Source organism: Coenobita brevimanus, chromosome 7 (genome assembly GCF_032717465.1).
Source record: "Coenobita brevimanus isolate Jiangsu-jjx chromosome 7, ASM3271746v2, whole genome shotgun sequence".
Lineage (NCBI taxonomy): Eukaryota > Metazoa > Arthropoda > Malacostraca > Decapoda > Coenobitidae > Coenobita > Coenobita brevimanus.
In genome coordinates, this window is record NC_136960.1 from 10,151,749 (window position 1) to 10,170,515 (window position 18,767).

General features: G+C 41.3%; 1 protein-coding gene across 1 annotated transcript in view; it reads right to left on the reverse strand.

The window, feature by feature from the left end:
• LOC145404922 (uncharacterized) overlaps positions 1 to 14,235 on the reverse strand; it is a 16,620-nt gene extending 2,385 nt beyond the window's left edge. The window contains exons 1-2 of the mRNA XM_080276432.1: positions 14,071 to 14,235; positions 13,499 to 13,618 (exon numbers count right to left, since the gene is read on the reverse strand). Of these exons, the coding sequence (XP_080132558.1) occupies positions 13,499 to 13,618; positions 14,071 to 14,235 (285 nt within the window). The remainder of the gene's footprint in view (positions 1 to 13,498; positions 13,619 to 14,070) is intronic.
• Between the last annotated feature and the right edge of the window lie 4,532 nt (positions 14,236 to 18,767).

The window sequence follows — 18,767 nt, forward strand, 5'->3', positions numbered from 1 at the left end:
ATGATTTCATCATCCTTTGTATAATTCTAACGTACAGTATGTTGCATGATTGATCACGGTTCGCCTCATGGTTTCCATAGTGACCAAGCTTCCGTGTTCTACCTCACTCCCCTCTTCTCCTCCCTTATAGTAGAGTAAGTCGTTCTTTCTGTTGTTCAGAGCAGGAGTGTCAACTCTTTGTCCCTTATGGCTTCATTTGCGTGTCCTTCTTACAAGTTGTATCAAGCTCTGCCGGCCCCTATATAATGAGCTCAGTCTCTGCATTAATTGCCACTTAGATCTACTCCTCATTTTGTTCACATCTCTGTCCTCCCCTGTACAGTTGTTATTATTTTTGTGAGTGCTCAGGAAGTCTCCAACCATCTAGCTGCTGTGTAATTTGAGTATGGGTGTTGTTACGTTTTTTCTAGTGCTGTATAGCATAAGGTGTTAATTCGTAGGCCTAGTGAGGTTTTTGTGATTCGTGTGGAGTTTTTGATGTCAGCCATTGTTAATAATATTTTGTATCTGTAATAATATATCTTGCATTAACTGAGCATTATCCGGTTTTCTCATATTATTAGGGCTGACTTAGATAAATTTACTCTTGCTAATTTCGTGTTAATAGAGGTTATTGTAGTTAACCATACATTTAACCTGTTTTTTGCCATTACATTATCCTTATGAGTCCTGAATGTTCAGTTGTTAGTTTGAGCATTAAACTTTAACTTGTAATTTTACCTAACTCTTTTGTTTTGAACCTGGAACTTTGCGGGACAGTAGTGATTTTAGTATTCTCACTTGAAGTGTTCATTATCTCTCTCTGTTCCGTAACATAAATTTGGCGACTGCTCTTATCAGGATATTCAGGATATTATCATAAGGATATTTTTTGATATTTTGTGACTGTGATTTATTCATGATGTCTACTATTACTACTGTTGATGAAGCCAAAGATTTTTTGTCAAATGTGCAAACAGTGTGTAATGTAGAAAACAGAACAAAGAGTGAACTTAAGCTTGTTGCTCAACAATTGGGAATTGCTGTTCGCTCTCATCATTCTAAAGATCAAATTGTTGACATGATTAATGAAAGCTTGTTTAATGTAACTCCTTCAGATGAACAAATGCAGATTGAAATAGCTAAGTCACAGTTAGCCCTGCAGGAGGCTCGTGCTAAGGAGGCTGAGTTTAAGGCCCGTGCTAAGGAGGTTGAGTTTCAGGCTTGTGCTAAGGAGGCTGAGTTTCAGGCAAATGCTAAGGAGGCTGAGTCTCAGGCTCGTATTCAGGAGGCACAGGCACAGGCTCAGGCACAAATTGAACTAGCTAGGATTCAGGCAGACCATGAGTATTGCATGAAACAAGGTGGAACTGGATCATCTAGCTCTGATGATTTGATGTGGCTAAAAATGTTAAACTTGTCCCTCCTTTTAATGAATCTGATTTAACAAAGTATTTTCAGTTGTTTGAGAGGGTAGCTACAGGTTTTAATTGGCCCAAAAAGTATTGGCCAGTACTCCTTCAAACTGTTCTCACCGGTAAAGCTCAAGTAACTTAAGCATCTTTGCCTCAGGATCAATCTGATAATTATGATGTAGTAAAGAGCTTGATTCTTAAGGCCTATGAGCTTGTTCCTGAAGCCTATAGAGTAAAATTTAGGACAACCTATAAGCAAGATAAGCAATCCCATGTTGAGTATGCAAAAATCAAAGAAGATCTGTTAGAGCAGTGGTTAAATTCTAAGAATGTAGATTCTGATTTTGGTAAATTTAAGCAGATAATTTTGCTGGAGGACTTCAAAAGGTATATTAATAAAGAAGTAAGCCTATATCATGATGAAAGAAGAATAGATAATTTGTCTGATGGTGCAGTTTTAGCTGATGAATATGTTCTCATTCACAAGGGATATTCTAAGCAAAAAAGGAAAGCTGAGAGTAAGTACGTTGCCTCTACTCAGAGTACAGGTAACAGGAAAGAGAATAAAGATGATGTTTCTCAGGAAGTAAATACCAGCTCCACCTCTAGATTTCAGAAAAGTAAATGTACTTATTGTAGTAAGCTTGGTCATACTACGGAGAAATGTTTCAGGAGACAGCGTGATGTGAACAAACAGGAGTCTTTAAATATTCAGTCAATTGGTCTAGCGTCCACCCTTGAGAGTTCCCAGAATTCTTTAACCGAGTTAACTGAATCTGCTTTGAGGGGTAAATTAAATTCTTCTCTTTTGAGCAGTAACATGGATGACACTCTCAAGAGTTCATGTGCTAATTTCCTGTCTGATGGTTTTGTCAGTCCTCTGGACAGTAATAACAGGAAATCAGATAAAATATATCGTGATACAAGTGCTTGCCAATCCCTTATGCTGACCAGTGTTCTAGGCTCTAATGTTAATTCCTCTGATGAAACTGTAATCTTACAAGGTGTAGGGAATAATTACTTCTCTGTCCCTCTGTGCAGAGTGAATTTAGAGTCTGGTTTTGTTAATGGTTCCGTTATGGTTGGGTTGGTTGAGACACTCCCAATGTCAGGTGTAACTTTCTTACTTGGAAATGATATTGGTGGAAGTCAAGTGTGTCCGGCTCCTCAGTTGTCTAGTGAACCAGTGACGGCGACCCAGGATTGTGATGTCCCTGATGTGTTCTCTGCATGTGCTGTCACTAGGGCTAAGTCTAAAGTTACTGGTGATTTAGAGGATAATGATGATGATGATGTTATCCTAGCTGACACTTTTCTTGCTAATTTGGACCACTCACCAGATGAGGCAGTACCCCGTAGTGTTGATAATTTGTATCGTCAAGAGTTGATTGAGTTACAGGTTGCTGACCCTGAGTTGAAAGGTCTAGCTAACTCTGCTTGCAGTGAGGAAGAGTCAGCTGGTGCTTCTACTTGTTATTATATAAAGTCAGGAGTACTTATGAGAAAATGGAGACCCTCAACAGCATCAGCCGACTGTGAATGGGAGGTTGTACATCAAGTTGTCATCCCTCGTGTTTGTAGGCAGGATATCATTAGAGTGGCTCATGATTCCTGTTTGGCAGGACACCTTGGAGTGAGGAAGACTGTGGCACGCATTTTGAAACACTTCTACTGGCCAGGTATCTTCAGAGATGTTTCCTGGTATTGTAAGTCTTGTCACACCTGTCAAGTTGTGGGGAAGTGTAATCAGACCGAAAAGGTTGCACCTCTAGTTCCCATTCCTCCTTTTGAGGCGCCATTCACCCCTGTGTTGGTGGATATTGTGGGCCCTCTTCCTAAGACTTCTTCAAGATTTTCTTATGTGTTGACCCTGATTGATATGGCTACTCGTTATCCTAAAGCCATTCCACTTAGAAGTATCTCAGCAAAGAACGTGGTTAAGGAAATGCAAGGGTTCTTCACAAAGTTTGGTCTGCCCAAGGAGGTACAGTCAGACCGGGGAAGTAATTTCATGTCAAAGGTTTTCAAGCAGTCTCTGAAAGAGTTGGGCATCACCCAGTTCACGTCTTCAGCTTACCATCCCCAGACCCAAGGAGCATTGGAGAGATATCATCAAACACTCAAATCGATGCTCAAGAAATACTGTTTGGAACATCAGAAAGACTGGGATAAAGGTCTTCCATTCGTTGTATTTGCGCAAGAGAATCTCCAAATGAATCACTGGGCTTCTCACCCTTTGAACTACTGTTTGGCCATGAAGTAAGAGGACCCCTTAAGCTACTCAAGGAATGCTGGCTGTCGGAGGAAGATGACGTCAACCTGCTGGAGTATGTGATGAAGTTCAAAGAACGGCTGTCAACTGCTTTACAGACTGGCGAGAGAGAATTTAGGAGCTGCTCAGGAGAAGATGAAGACTTGGTATGATAAGAAGTCCAGGTTACGCCACTTTCAGCCAGGAGATCAGGTCTTGATTCTGCTTCCGGTGCATGGGCAACCTCTTCAAGCCAAATTTAGTGGTCCTTATTTCGTGGAGAAGAAACTCAGTGATGTCAACTATGTCATCGCCACACCAGATCGTAGAAAGAACAAGCAACTTTGTCACATCAACATGCTAAAGTTATATCACAGGCGGGAAGAAAATAACCCAGTCTGCACTGTAGCTCTTCCACCCGAGTCTGCAAGCGAAGTTCTCCCATGCAGCATGAGCCTGAGTTTGGGGAAGAATCCTGATATCATGAATGATCTCCACACTAAGCTTTCTCATCTAGCTCCCGAGGAAAGGCAGGAGTTTTCAGCATTACTGCAGGAGTACCCGCAAGTGTTCCGTGCCACTCCAGGAAGAACCACCGTGTTGATGCATGATGTCGATGCTGGAGACACAAAGCCAATTAAACTCCCTCCTTACTGTGTGAACCCAGTGAAAGTTCCTCTCATCCAGAAGGAGCTTGGCTACCTGTTGGACCACAAGATGATTGAGCCCTGTCAGAGCAAGTGGAGTTCTCCTGTCACTCTAGTCCCTAAGCCAGGTGGGTCACAGCGGCTTTGCATCGACTACAGACGTGTTAATCAGATAACCAAAACAGACACTTACCCTCTCCCTCGCGTGGAAGATTGCATAGACAAGATCGGAAAGGCTAGGTACATAAGTAAGTTTGATTTGTTAAAGGGATACTGGCAAGTACCTATGACTGAACGTGCTAGGGAGATCTCATGTTTTGTAACACTAGGAAAGACTTTTGCATGTTCTTTAATGCCATATGGTATGAAGAATGCACCAGCCACATTTCAGAAGCTCATGAATGTTGTAACAGAGGGTTGGGCAGGGTGTGTTGTTTATATTGATGATGTATTAATCTTCAGTGACAACTGGAAAGATCACCTATGCCATGTCAGTAAATTTCTTGCGCGTTTGGTTCAGGCTAATCTTGTAGTTAATTTATCAAAGTGTGAGTTTGGTCAAGCTAAAGTTCAGTACCTTGGGTACGTAATTTGTGATGGACGTGTTGCACCACCAGGAGTTAAGGTTCAGGTTATAAGTGATCTTCCCAGACCTAACAGTAGGAAAGAGCTGCAAAGATTTTTGGGAATGGTAGGTTATTACAGGAGATTTGTTTTTAACTTTTCAATTCTTGTATCACCACTTACAGACCTACTGAAAAAGGGAGTTAAATTTGTCTGGACCAATAACTGTGAATCCTCTTTCAGCAAACTTAAAGCTATCCTATTAAGTCAGCCAGTGCTCGCTACTCCAAATTTTGCTAAGCCTTTTAAGATGGCTGTTGACGCAAGTGATACAGGAGCTGGGGCTGTTTTGCTACAAGAGGATGATCAGGGTATTGAACACCCTGTATCTTATTACAGTAAGAAGTTCACTCCACCTCAAAAGAACTACTCAACTATTGAGAAAGAGCTTTTGGCCTTGATTTTGGGTTTACAGCATTTTTCATTTTATTTGTGTTCTGGTTTTGACCCCATAGTCATTTATACCGATGATAACCCACTGAAATTCCTTAGTAAGTTTAAAGATAAAAATCAGAGATTGACAAGATGGAGTTTACTTCTTCAGGAGTATTCATTAGACATACAGCATGTCAAGGGGAAAGAAAATGTTATTGCAGATTGCTTATCTAGACTTTAGACAGATTGTTTTAGAGTAATAAGAAATTTCCTTTGTAAATTTTTTTTTTTTTTTTTTGTGGGGAGGTGTTACATAGCCTATGATTTCATCATCCTTTGTATAATTCTAACGTACAGTATGCTGCATGTTTGATCATGATACGCCTCGTGGCTTCTATAGTGACGAAGCTTCCGTGTTCTACCTCACTCCCCCCTTCTCCTCCCTTATAGTAGAGTAAGTCGTTCTTTCTGTTGTTCAGAGCAGGAGTGTCAACTCTTTGTCCCCTATGGCTTCATTTGCGTGTCCTTCTTACAAGTTGTATCAAGCTCTGCCGGCCCCTATATAATGAGCTCAGTCTCTGCATTAATTGCCACTTAGATCTACTCCTCATTTTGTTCACATCTCTGTCCTCTCCTGTACAGTTGTCATTATTTTTGTGAGTGCTCAGGAAGTCTCCAACCATCTAGCTGCTGTGTAATTTGAGTATGGGTGTTGTTACGTTTTTTCTTGTACTGTATAGCATAAGGTGTTAATTCGTAGGCCTGGTAAGGTTTTTGTGATTCGTGTGGAGTTTTTGATGTCAGCCATTGTTAATAATATTTTGTATCTGTAATAATATATCTTGCATTAACTGAGCATTATCCGGTTTTCTCATTTTATCAGGGCTGACTTAGATAAATTTACTCTTGTTAATTTCTTGTTAATAGAGGCTATTGCAGTTAACCATATATTTAACCTGTTTTTTGCTATTACATTATCCTTATGAGTCCTGAATGTTTAGTTGTTAGTTTGAGCATTAAACTTTAACTTGTAATTTTACCTAACTCTTTTGTTTTGAACCTGGAACTTTGCGGGACAGTAGTGATTTTAGTATTCTCACTTGAAGTGTTCATTATCTCTCTGTTCCGTAACAATATATATATATATATATATATATATATATATACAGTATATATATATATATATATATATATATATATATATATATATATATATATATATGTGTGTGTGTGTGTGTGTGTGTGTGTGTGTGTGTGTGTGTGTGTGTGTACATATAGGTAGATGGATACATTTAGTTTTTGGTTGGTTGGTTTGTCGGCAGAGAGAGGAAGAAAGGCAAAGAAGAGGATAAAGGGAATAGGTGAGAGAAGGAGGGGGAATGAAAGGAATATTTGAGAGAGAGAGAGAGAGAGAGAGAGAGAGAGAGAGAGAGAGAGAGAGAGAGAGAGAGACTGTATTTTCCATCACATAAAGGAACTGAAGCAGACGAGATCTCACTTGTGGTATCCTCCCTCTCTCTCCCTTCCTTCCTTCACTCTTTCCCTCCCTTCCCTCTCTCTCTCCCTCTTCCTCCTCCTTCCTTCCCTCTCTCCCTCTCCCCTCCATTCTCAATTCCTCTTCTTTCCCTCTCCCTTCTCCCCCTTCCCTCCCTCCCTCCCTCCGTACCCACCTACCTACATCCTTCCTCTCTTCCCTCTCTCCTTCACGCACCATTACCACATTTTAGTAGTGAAAGGAAGAATCGAGCAGGGGGCGGTGTGTTGTTATATATTAAATCAGGATTTCATCCAGTTGAAATTGAAAACATTGACACTATTTATATTCGGCTTAGAAATTAATCTTGTCATAAAATCACTCTTGGGTTAATTTATCGTCCACCTGGTTAGCCACTCAACATCGAAAATGAAATCTACAATCAAACTGCCGAACTATCTTGTATGCACAGCACTGTAATATTTGGTGATTTTAATTTACCAGTCCCAAAATGGGGAGAAGCTCTATCCTCACACACAGGGTTAGACCTGTATACAAACTTGCAGGAAAGTTCTTTATATCAATTTGTAAATTATCCGACACATGGATCTAACATCCTAGATCTTGTCTTAGCTACGTCAGAAAATTTACTGAGTAACGTTATTGTAGGAGAAGAATTTACCACAAGTCACCATCGCATAGTTACATTTAACATCAAATTCAGTGAAGACAGTGTCAGGGCCAGTGATGAGAAAGTGCCCGACTTTAAGAGAGGAAATTTTAAGAAATTAAAGGCAATTGTAGGTGCAGGTGACTGGCATCCCATTGTCGAAACTTTAGATATCAATGATGCATGGAATTTGTTTTACAGAAAGTCTCAACAATGCCGTCAGGTTATGTATTCCAATGTGGAACAGAAGGCCTGCCAAAACTTCTAAACCCAAATGGTGGAACTCTGACATTAAACATTGTCTAGAAGCAAAAAATAATACAAAGAATCAAAATGACAAAAATGAATACAATGCCCTTGGACGAAAAGCCAAAAAATTAATTAAATGCAGTAAGAAAAACCTTGAGGCATATATTGCAAGCATCAGTAAATCAAATCCCAAAGAATTTTTCAGTTACATAAGAAGCAAAAAGGTAATAACTCCGACAATTGGCCCCTTAATCACAGATAACGGAAAGCACACTGATGATGAAACTACGATGACGAAAATTTTTAATAGTTTCTTCGCGTCAGTACAGTATTAACAACAGAAAATATACACACGATTCCTGCTGTTTCCCCCATTCCCATAGAAGAGGACGACATAATCACTGACATTACAGTTAGCGATCGTGACGCACTGCTTGCGATAAACAAATTAAAAGAGAATAAAACACCAGGACCGGACAAAATATCTCAACGTGTATTTAAGGAACTACAGAATGAAATATCAAAGCCTTTATCTGAACCTTTTAACTTATCACTTAAGAGCAGAAAGGTGCCACATGAATGGAAGCTTGCTAACATAACCCCTATATTTAAAAAGGGCAACAGAGCCCAACCAGAAAACTACCGCTCAGTTAGTTTAACATTGGTGGTTTGCAAATTGCTTGAAATTATTATCAGAGACAAGTTTGTGAAACACTTAGAAACAAACAATCTCATAAAAGTTTCGCAACATGGTTTTCATAATAATCGCTCTTGCCTCACGAATCTGCTTGACTTTTACAGTGATAATACTGAACATGTACGACGAGACTAAATCTGTTGATGTGGTCTACCTTGATTTTCAAAAGGCTTTTGACAAAGTTCCACACAAAAGACTCCTTCAGAAGCTAAAGGCACATGGTTTCAACGAAATTGTTCTTGGGTGGGTAGAAGATTGGCTCACTGGACGAAAACAAAGAGTTGTAATAAATGGAAAAGAGTCAGATGGATAAATGTTACAAGCGGAGTGCCACAGGGTTCAGTGTTAGGTCCTATTCTTCTCTTGATATATGTGAATGATATTGACGAAGAACTGTGTTGTAAAATTTGTTGATGATACTAAAATAGGTAATAGAATAGATACAGCACTGCAAAGGCAGGCAATTCAGAGAGATCTTGATAAACTGTTTAACTGGGCCCAAGTCTGGCAAATAGATTTCAATGTTAATAAATGCAAAATGCTAAAGACTGGCAGTTAAAATGTAAGAGCTAGTTATAGCGTGAATAATGTTCAACTTGATAACGTAAACCATGAAAAAGACTTAGGAGTTAAAATAACAAACTATTTGAAACCAAACAAACAATGTACAGAAGCTGTGAAAAAAGCCAATAAATTGATTGGACTCATAGGCTGAGAATTTGAATATAAATTCGATAATAATGTCCTCTCTTTGTATATGTCCTTAGTATGTCCGCACTTGGAGTATTGCGTTCAGTTTTGGTCACCGTATTATAAAAAAGATATGGAAAAGCTTGAAAGAGTGCAGTGAAGGATGACAAAGATGATACCTAGACTGAGAAATAAACCGTACGAGGAAAGTTTAGAAGCCTTGAATCTCTTTACCCTAACTATACGAAGGATACGAGGTGATTTAATTCAAGTATTCAAAACATTCAAAGGACATGATAACATGGCTGTCGATAAATACTTCACAGTTGATCACTCGAATTATACTAGAGGCAATGGGCATAAAATAATTGGCAAATGATTCCAGTCGCATGAAGCTAGGCATTTCTTCTTCAATAGAGTTGTAAATATATGGAATAAATTGCCCTCAAACATAGTAAATTGTAATGTAGTATAAACCTTGAAAGGTCGCCTGGATAAGTATTTGTCGTCTACCCCCAGCTTAATATGTTTACTCCTGAATAAAACACTAGTGTATGTATAGTTTTCTTTTTTATTTTATTTTAGTTTTTTAGAGCCTGGATCAATTTATTAAATGCAAATATAGTATATGCACAGACTAGGATTTTTTTTTGTAATGCGAGGAAGAAGGAACCAAAGGCCATGAGCCCGCAATAACAGTTCCCTCCAAGAGAAAAACAAAATACAATAGAGAGCCAAATTCAAGATCCGATCATTTCGAGATGCCTGGACACACTGCATTTGAAAGACTGGAGATCATAGGCAGCAGGAAATACAGACAGAGGGAGACAGTTCCAGAGTTGACCTGTTGCATAAATGAAGGACTGGGAGTAACGGCTAACTCTTGCATTAGAGAGTTGGACAGAAAAGGGATGAAAGTTTGCTGCTAGACGGGTGCTATGCGCCCGTAGTAGAGGTGGAAGAATGCATGCAGACAGTTCAGAAGAGCAGTGACCATTAAAGTAGCGATAGAAAAGAGATAAAGATGCAACAGTGTGGTGAAGAGACAGAGGTTGAAGGGAGTCAGTAAGAGGAGGAGAGTTAATGAGACGAAAAGCCTTTGACTCCGCCCTATTGAGAAGAGCTGTATGTGGGGAGCCTCCCCACACGTGAGAGTTATACTCCACACAGGGGTGGATAAAACCCCTGTATAGAGTCAATGATTGTGCAGGGATAAAGAAAGAACGGAGTCGGCTTAGCACATCTAATCTCTTGGAAGCAGATTTTACAAGAGATGTAATATGATCTTTCCAAGATAAGTCCCGAGTAAATGAAACCCCATGTATGTTCAAGGATGATGCAGGATTAAGCTGAATATCATTAAACATTAGTGGGTATACCTGTGGTAGATTTTGTCTGGTTGATAGGTGTAAGAACTGAGTCTTAGATGTATTAAAAACCACCAGATTATTTTTACCCCAGTCAGAGATACGAGCCAAGTCAGACATTAGGTGTGTCATAGCCTCATCCCTTGTTTGTTGAAGTAACTGCTGAGATGGGCGATGCAGGAACCGAATGGAAAGGTGAAGGGTGAAGTCATCAGCGTATGAGTGGATAGCATTAGATGTACAGCTTAGAAGATCATTGATGAGTAAAAGGAAGAGAGTTGGTGATAGGACAGAGCCCTGAGGAACACCACTGTTGATAGATCTAGGAGAAGAACGACGGCCGTCTACAACAGTGGCTATAGAACGACCAGAAAGGAAGCTAGCTATGAAGACACAGATAGAAGGATAGAAACCGAAAGAGGGCAGTTTGGAAATTAAAGATTTATGCCAGACTCGATCGAAAGCCTTTGAGATGTCAAGTGCAATGGCAAAGCTTTCGCCAAAGTCCCGAAAAGAGGATGACCAGGAGTCTGAAAGGTAGGTGAGATGATCGCTAGTGGAGTGTCCCTGACGGAACCCATACTGACGGTCAGAAAGAAGGTTGTGATAGGAGAGATGCCTTAAAATTTTTCTATTGAGAATTGACTCGAAAACTTTTGAAATACAAGACGTTAAAGCAATTGGACGATAGTTGCAGGGTTGGGAGTGGTCACCCTTCTTTGGGACTGGCTGGATAAGAGCAAACTTCCAGCAAGAAGGAAAGGTACAACTTGACAGACAAAGGCGAATGAGTTTGCTCTAGGCAGGGTGTAAGCACAGAAGCACAGTTCTTGAGAACAACAGGAGGGACTCCATCAGGCCCATATGCCTTCTTAGTATTGAGGCCAGTGATGGTAGAAAATTTATCAGCTGAAGAAATTTTAATGTCAGCCATGAGGAAGTCAGAGGGGGGAAGAGATGGAGGAACAGCACCGTAATCGTCTAAGGTGGAATTGGAGGAGAAAGTCTGTGTGAAGAGATCTGTTTTATCAGTGGAAGAAATAGCTACAGACTCATCAGAGTAGAAAAGAGGAGGGAAGGATGATGAGGTAAAGTTGTTAGAAAGGTTTTTGGCAGGATGCCAGAAGGAGCGGGAAGAATTCGATATAGAGAGTTGAGAGCATTTAGTACGGATGAAATTATTTTTAGCAAAGCGAAGAACAGACTTAGCACGATTCCGGGCAGAAAAGTAAAGATGATGTGATTCAGATAGCCCTGAGTTAACGGTCACTACCCATACTTTCGACCTGTTATAGGCTGTGAATCGCTGAAGGTCTCTGTTATTTAAGTGGCCACCATCGGGATTTTTTTTTAATGTACCAGGGGTCACTGCTTCAGGACGTGACTTGTGTGCTTGTCCCACATGGGAAAGTTCCTAGTCTTAGTGGAATGAATGGAGGTGGGGCCTGATTGACTGCTGCCTACCTTAATAGAGTCAGAGAAGGCTGCCGCACCACCCCTGAACATCCGCATTGTGCACTGTGCAAATTCCATACTGTGTCCGCAGACGCCCCATTAACTCAACGTACCCGTACATAGTATCATGCATTAGTTATTTATTGATTCGATTATTCATTTTACTTTACTACTTTCTCTTTCAGGTTATTCATACCGGTAGCTTATAGATAATGTATTATAGAATGTAATTATTCCTTTCCAGTCTTTCCTATGAAATTTCCATGTCAGTTTTTCCATGCTGCATGGTGGTTTCTCTCACTTTTTCTTTCCAGTTTTAACTGGAGGGTTTGGAGGCGGGGGAAGCCTTCTTGCTTTACTATCCTTATCCTTCAGCATGTAGAGTTAGATCTCGTAGTCATAGTCTACTCTGTAACAAACAGCCTCGAAAGGACCATAAGGTCTGTTGCTGTTTGCTTTCCTTTGTACTCCTTTGTACTCTCCTCAGTCCATTTCCTACCTCTCTTTTCATTCCCTTTCTCTTCCCTCTCATTCCCCTCCCTCTTCCCTCCCCGTCCATACCGCTTCTCCCCTCCCTTTCCACACTTCTACCCCTCACTCTTCCCCACCCCTCTTTCTGTCCCCCTAACCCAAATCTTCCCCTTCTGTATCATTCTCTTAAATTGTCCTTCCCTCCCTCTCCCCCTCTCCCTCCTTCTCCTCCTCTTCCCCTCCCCTTCCCCTCCACTTTAGATTCCCCTCCCGTCTCTCTGTCCCCCATCCCCATTTTATCGTAACTCCATATTTTTCACTGCCTTCTTCCTAGCCTCTCTCTCTCTCTCTCTCTCTCTCTCTCTCTCTCTCTCTCTCTCTCTCTCTCTCTCTCTCTCTCTCTCTCTCTCATGGAATAATATTTTTCACTTCTTCCTTCCTACTTGTCTCTTCCTCTCGCCTAACTTCTTTTAATCCTTATAACTTCCTAACTCTTAACTTCCTTCCTTCTTTCCTTCCTCCTCCCTCCCTCCTTCCCTCCCTCCCTCCCTCCCTTCCTTCCTTCCTTATTTCCTTCCTTCCTTCCCTCCTTCCTCCCTTTTCACCAGCATAACCATAAACCTGAATATTCCAAACCGTAAAAATTTTATTGCGCTCCATTCCTGGTGACTCTCTCTCTCTCTCTCTCTCTCTCTCTCTCTCCTAGTTTTGTGATTCACTAACTCACCTCGAAATTATTTATTGTTTTCTATTGTAGATGTTTGAAGAATGAGATGGCCAATTTTTTTTCTCATTCGCTCATTAACTCACTCGCTCAATCCCTCCCTCCTTCCCTCACTCACTCACTCACTCACTCACTCAATCAATCAGTCACTCAGTCAATCAATCAATCAGTCAATCAATCAATCAGTCAATCAATCCCTCCCTCCTTCCCTCACTCACTCACTCGCTCGCTCAGTCAATCAGTCAATCAATCCCTCCTTCCCTCACTCACTCACTCACTCACTCACTCACTCAATCAATCAGTCACTCAATCCCTCCTTCCCTCACTCACTCACTCACTCACTCGCTCGCTCAGTCAATCAGTCAATCAATCCCTCCTTCCCTCACTCACACACTCACTCACTCACTCACCTGGTAGAGAGAGGCGTTGTGGTTGTTCTTACGGATGGACCTCTTTCCTTTGGTTATGATGTCGTAGAAGAGTTTGTTCAAGTCGATGGGGAAGATGCCCTGAGCGGATAGCAGGAGCAGCTGTGGAGAGAGAGAGAGAGAGAGAGAGAGAGAGAGAGAGAGAGAGAGAGAGAGAGAGAGGAAGGGAGGGAAGGAGAAAAGAGGTAAATAAGAATTTGAAGAAGAGAAAAAGTGAAATTTTAAGAGAGAGAGAGAGAGAGAGAGAGAGAGAGAGAGAGAGAGAGAGAGAGAGAGAGAGAGAGAATTATTTTAACTCCCAAACGAATGATATTTGGATCCATCTTATTGCATTCTCAACACAAAATTACTCCCAGAATATCCTCTTAAAGTTCGTAACACATGATCAGGACGCCTTGTATGTATAGAAATTAATATGTATGTAACCTCTCCTCACCTTTCCTCACCTCTCCTCACCCCTCTTGCCCTAACCTTACCTAAGTACACCCCTCCCCACCCCACTCGCTCTAGCCTTACCCATCTCCACCCTACCCCTCTCCCCACCCCATACTCACCTTTATCATGGTCAGCATAATAATCACCGCTCCCGTTTCGTCCACCGAGAGAGCTTCACTGCCCAAGGCGACGGAGGTGTAGGTGACGATTGATGAGACGATGGGTAGCAGGACGCCCACCACGCCCACGCACACCCACCCCCAACACAGCCTTGGCACCTTCATTCTGTGAGAAAGTGAGAAAAAGTGAGAAAGCAGGGTTGGAAAAAATCACCGATTAAAAAAAAAAAAATCGACTTTTTAAATTTAAATTGGATTTTTTGGATTTAAATCAGATTTTTTTTTGAATCTGTGATTTTTTTTCCAACCTTGTTTGTGCCTTTGGGAATTCTGTCAAAAGAGTAACTCACTGGGCCTTTTTCCCTCCCACTTGCTGCAATGCGTCCATTAGGCATGATTATATATCACTGTTCAAATAAACAGACTTACAAAATTGAAAATAATAATGTGACTGGGAAGTGGGAGTAAGGCAGTGCACCACAGGCTAGCACTTCTTTGTATGGGGGAGGTTACTCACACTCAGGGTTGGAAAAAATAGCACACACACACACACACACACACACACACACACACACACACACACACATATATATATATATATATATATATATATATATATATATATATATATATATATATATATATATATAATTTAAATAACAGAACAGAGCAAGGAAAAACAAATGAATAAAAAAATAAATAAAAAATCCATGCACCAGATTACTAGTGTCCTCTGTTCATAAAATATCTGTAACAGTTGGACTTGAACAGCAGCAGGTTGAAGTTTGGAGGGAAACAACTCTGGGGAAGCGAGTTCCAGAGATGCAGTTTGGGGAATGAAAGAATTCTGATAGGCAGAAGGTCTGCAGTATGGCTGAGTGACATTCCAGTCATGAGCGCTGCCAGATGCCCGTGTAGCACGAAGGAAGGCATGGAGAGGAGGCACAATGGATGCAACTTCGTCTGAGCATTTGCTATAAAAATATCTGTAAAAAAATAAAAGGAGGCAACATTCCTTCTTACTTGTAGGGGAGGTAATTTGTTAGTAATAGCAGGGTCATTAATAATTCTAACAGCTTTGTTCTGAATTTTGTCTAGTTGTTTTAATGCAACCTCTCCACTTCCACTCCACAAGGGTGAGCAGTGTTCAAGCTGAGAGCGCACATGACTTATAAATTATAGCTAACTGCTCGTCAGTGAAGAAGTTACGGACTCTGTACAATAATCCAAGTTTCTTTAAGGCGATTTTAGTAAGTGATCTGATCTGAGAGGTCCAGCTGAGGGCATTGTTAAGTAAGACTCCGAGAATTTCAATACTTTTGGAAATGGGAATATTTGTAGCACTGAAGGTAATATAAGATTCTGGCAATACCTGTCTATTAGTAAATTGTATATATTTAGTTTTACTAGCATTAAATGGGACAAGGTTATTTTGTCCCCATTCACTGATCGTGGATAAGTCTTGATTTAAAGAGATGGCTGTACTTAGTTGAGAGTTAGAGATATCAGACTTTGTAAATGAATGTCTGAGTGTGAATGAACTATGAGGTGTTGAGTCATCTGCATATGAATGGATGGGATTGTGGGTGACAGATAAGAGATCATTAATATGAACGAGGAACAGGGTTGGTGCCAGAACTGATCCCTGCGGCACGCCGGCGTTATTTGAGTGGAAACTGGGATATACATCATTTACTCTTACTTTAATATTTCTGTTGCTGAGATATGAGGAAATCAAAGGAACAAAAGAGTTTAATCCATAGCAAGGGAGTTTGGACAACAGGGAACGGTGCCACACTCTATCGAAAGCTTTAGAAATATCCAGGGCTACTGCGTGAGTTTCTCCATGTAGGTCAACTGATTGAATGATGGTATGAGTCAAGAGATTGAGTATGTCAATTGTGGATCTTTCTTGACAAAAACCATATTGTCTATCACTAATTAAGTTGTTGGATTCAAGATGTTTAACTATGTGCTTATTAATTACAGTTTCAAAAACCTTACCAAGAGAAGATGTGACAGCTATTGGTCTGTAATCAGAGTGGTCAGAGGAACTTCCTTTCTTTGGAAGTGGGTGGATATTGGCTTCTTTCCATGAAAGGGAATAAAGAAGTACGTATGCATAGTCAGAATAATTTAGCAAGAACAGAGGCAAGTTCTTGGGAACATTTTTTCAAAACAGTTGGCAGTATTCCATCTGGGCCTGGAGCTTTGTTCGTAGGTAAATTGTCTAGGAGGGATTTCACGTACCTTGTCTGTATTTGAAGTGGAACAATTTCAGGAGAGTCAAGTTCTAGTGATGGGATGTTCTGACTGGCTTCCTCTAAGGATATATATCCATCCATCCATCGTCCAATCCTACATTTCTCCATGAGGACCGTAGGAGCCCGGGGCTAGGCAGTTGGTCTCGACATTTAAGATGAGAGTGACCAGCCTACTCATCCCTGAGTGGCATTACATGAGCAATCAACCCCAACCATTCCTTGGATATAAACCTTCACCGGCTCAATCCGACTGGAGCGCAATAATTACCCACTAAACCATCAGGCGCCAAAATTTGGTTATATGGTTACCACCCAGCGTAGTAAATGGTTTCCTGGTGTACGGAAAACCATTTGGCTTGTCACTTAGTGTAGAGTCACCCAGAAGGAAAAGGAAAGAAAGACAGAAGAATGAGTGTAAAGTCACCCGTAGGCAGAAGGACAAGAAAAGAATGAAGGAAAGAAAGGCAGAAGAGGATGGAAGGAAAGAAGGATGGAAGAGAGAAAAAGGCAGACACCCAAGAGCAGCACTACATGAAGTGAGTGGATGGTGAGCGCCCCCACCTACCACGAATATATAGATAGATAGATAGATAGATAGATATATAGATAGACAGATAGATAGATGTAATTTAAAACTGTAGTAATTTTTTTAAATCAGATTTTTATATTTAAATTGATTGTTTTGAAGACTTTTTTTTTTTTACTAAGTTTTTATCATTGTTAAATGAAATGATATTTTGGCATCATACATTTATTACCCAAAAATTGCTATACAACTTAAAAAGACCTGATGCATTAAAGGCTTTCCTAACCGGAGCATTTATTGTTATTATCAAAGAGCCTTCTTTCCTCTGTTTTCTAATATTTGCCTTGTAACAAAAGGTAATCACTGATGCCTGACTTAATCAAGATCAGTGCAGGAAGAGTACAGGCCAAGCAGACTTGATGCATCTGTGCAATACACATCCATCACAGTCTCTGTCTTCTTCATTTTTACTGTATTTGTATAAAAAAAAAAGCCATTTTGATTTAAATCATGGTTTTGTCACACTGATTTAAATCATCTGATTTAAACCATAACAACCCTGTGGGAAAGAGATTTAGATCACACAGTCCTGATGTGGAAAAAATGCACTATCTAATGTATGATAGTATAGAACCGAATGCCCCCTTGTGCATGGCGTGCTGGAAGACTGATGAGAGAGAGAGAGAGAGAGAGTTAAAAATATTGATGGGGTGAACAGTACTCCCCGCCACGCAGCCCCGGACACACGCAATGACACCAGACTTGACACGCGCCTTCTCTGACGTAATGGCCTTGCTCATCCGAAATTCCAGCTCATTCCACCCAGCGGTATGACCTGTAGAGGATTCCAAATATCTGGCGAAAAATCGGACACAAAATTGGGCATGACTCGGCCGCAACTGACTGCATGCTGTTAAAATTTATATCATCGTTGTCCTCCCCACTCAGTCTTACTCAACCCTCAGCCCCACTCCCCACTCCACTCCCCACACCCCACTCACCTCTTCATTCCCCACTCATACCTTTCTTGGCCTCATTTCCCACATTCCCCTCATTCATTTCCCACTCATCACCTCAGCCACACTCAGGTCCACTCCATTCCTAACTTCTGCCCACTCCCCACCCCACTCACTCATCCACTTCAATCCCCAGTTCTCCATCGTCCCCCACTCCACTCTCCAACTCCTCACTATTACTCTACTGCCTACTTCCCCACTCACTCCCCACTCCACTCTCCCACTCTCCTCTCACCTGAACGTTGCCACTCAGGTGTTAATTCTTCAAGGGGTAACTAAAGACTGAACAGGTACCGTAATGTGTAAGCTGCCTATCCTGCCTCACCCCCCCTGCCTCACCCCCTACCTCACCCCTCCCTACCCCACCCCATACCTCAATCCCCGCCTCACCCCCTACCTCACCTTTCCCTGCCTTAACTCCCTACCTCACCTCCTTATGCCTCACCCCCCTACCTATCCCCCCAGGCCTAACCTCTCCCTCCTCACCCCCTTGCCTCACCCCCCTGCCTCATCTCTAACTGCCTCACACCCCTGCTTCGCTCCTGCCTACCCGGGTCTCCCACTCTGCCTCACCCCCTCTACCACACCCCTGCCTGACTAACCACTCTGCCTTGTCCCCATGCCTCCCCCACCCTCTCTCTCTCTCTCTCTCTCTCTCTCACACACACACACACACACAAAATCAGTCTCATGCTGAGATTTTTGTAATTCTCTTCATTATTTTTCGCCGTCTGCCAGTCCACCCACCTACCTATCTGCCTATCTGTCTGTCTATCTATCTGCCTGACTGTCTGTCTGTCTATTTATTTATCTATCTGCCTGTCTCTTCATCCATCTGTCAATCTATCTGTATCTGTCTGCCTGTCTATCTGTCTATCTATATCTATATCT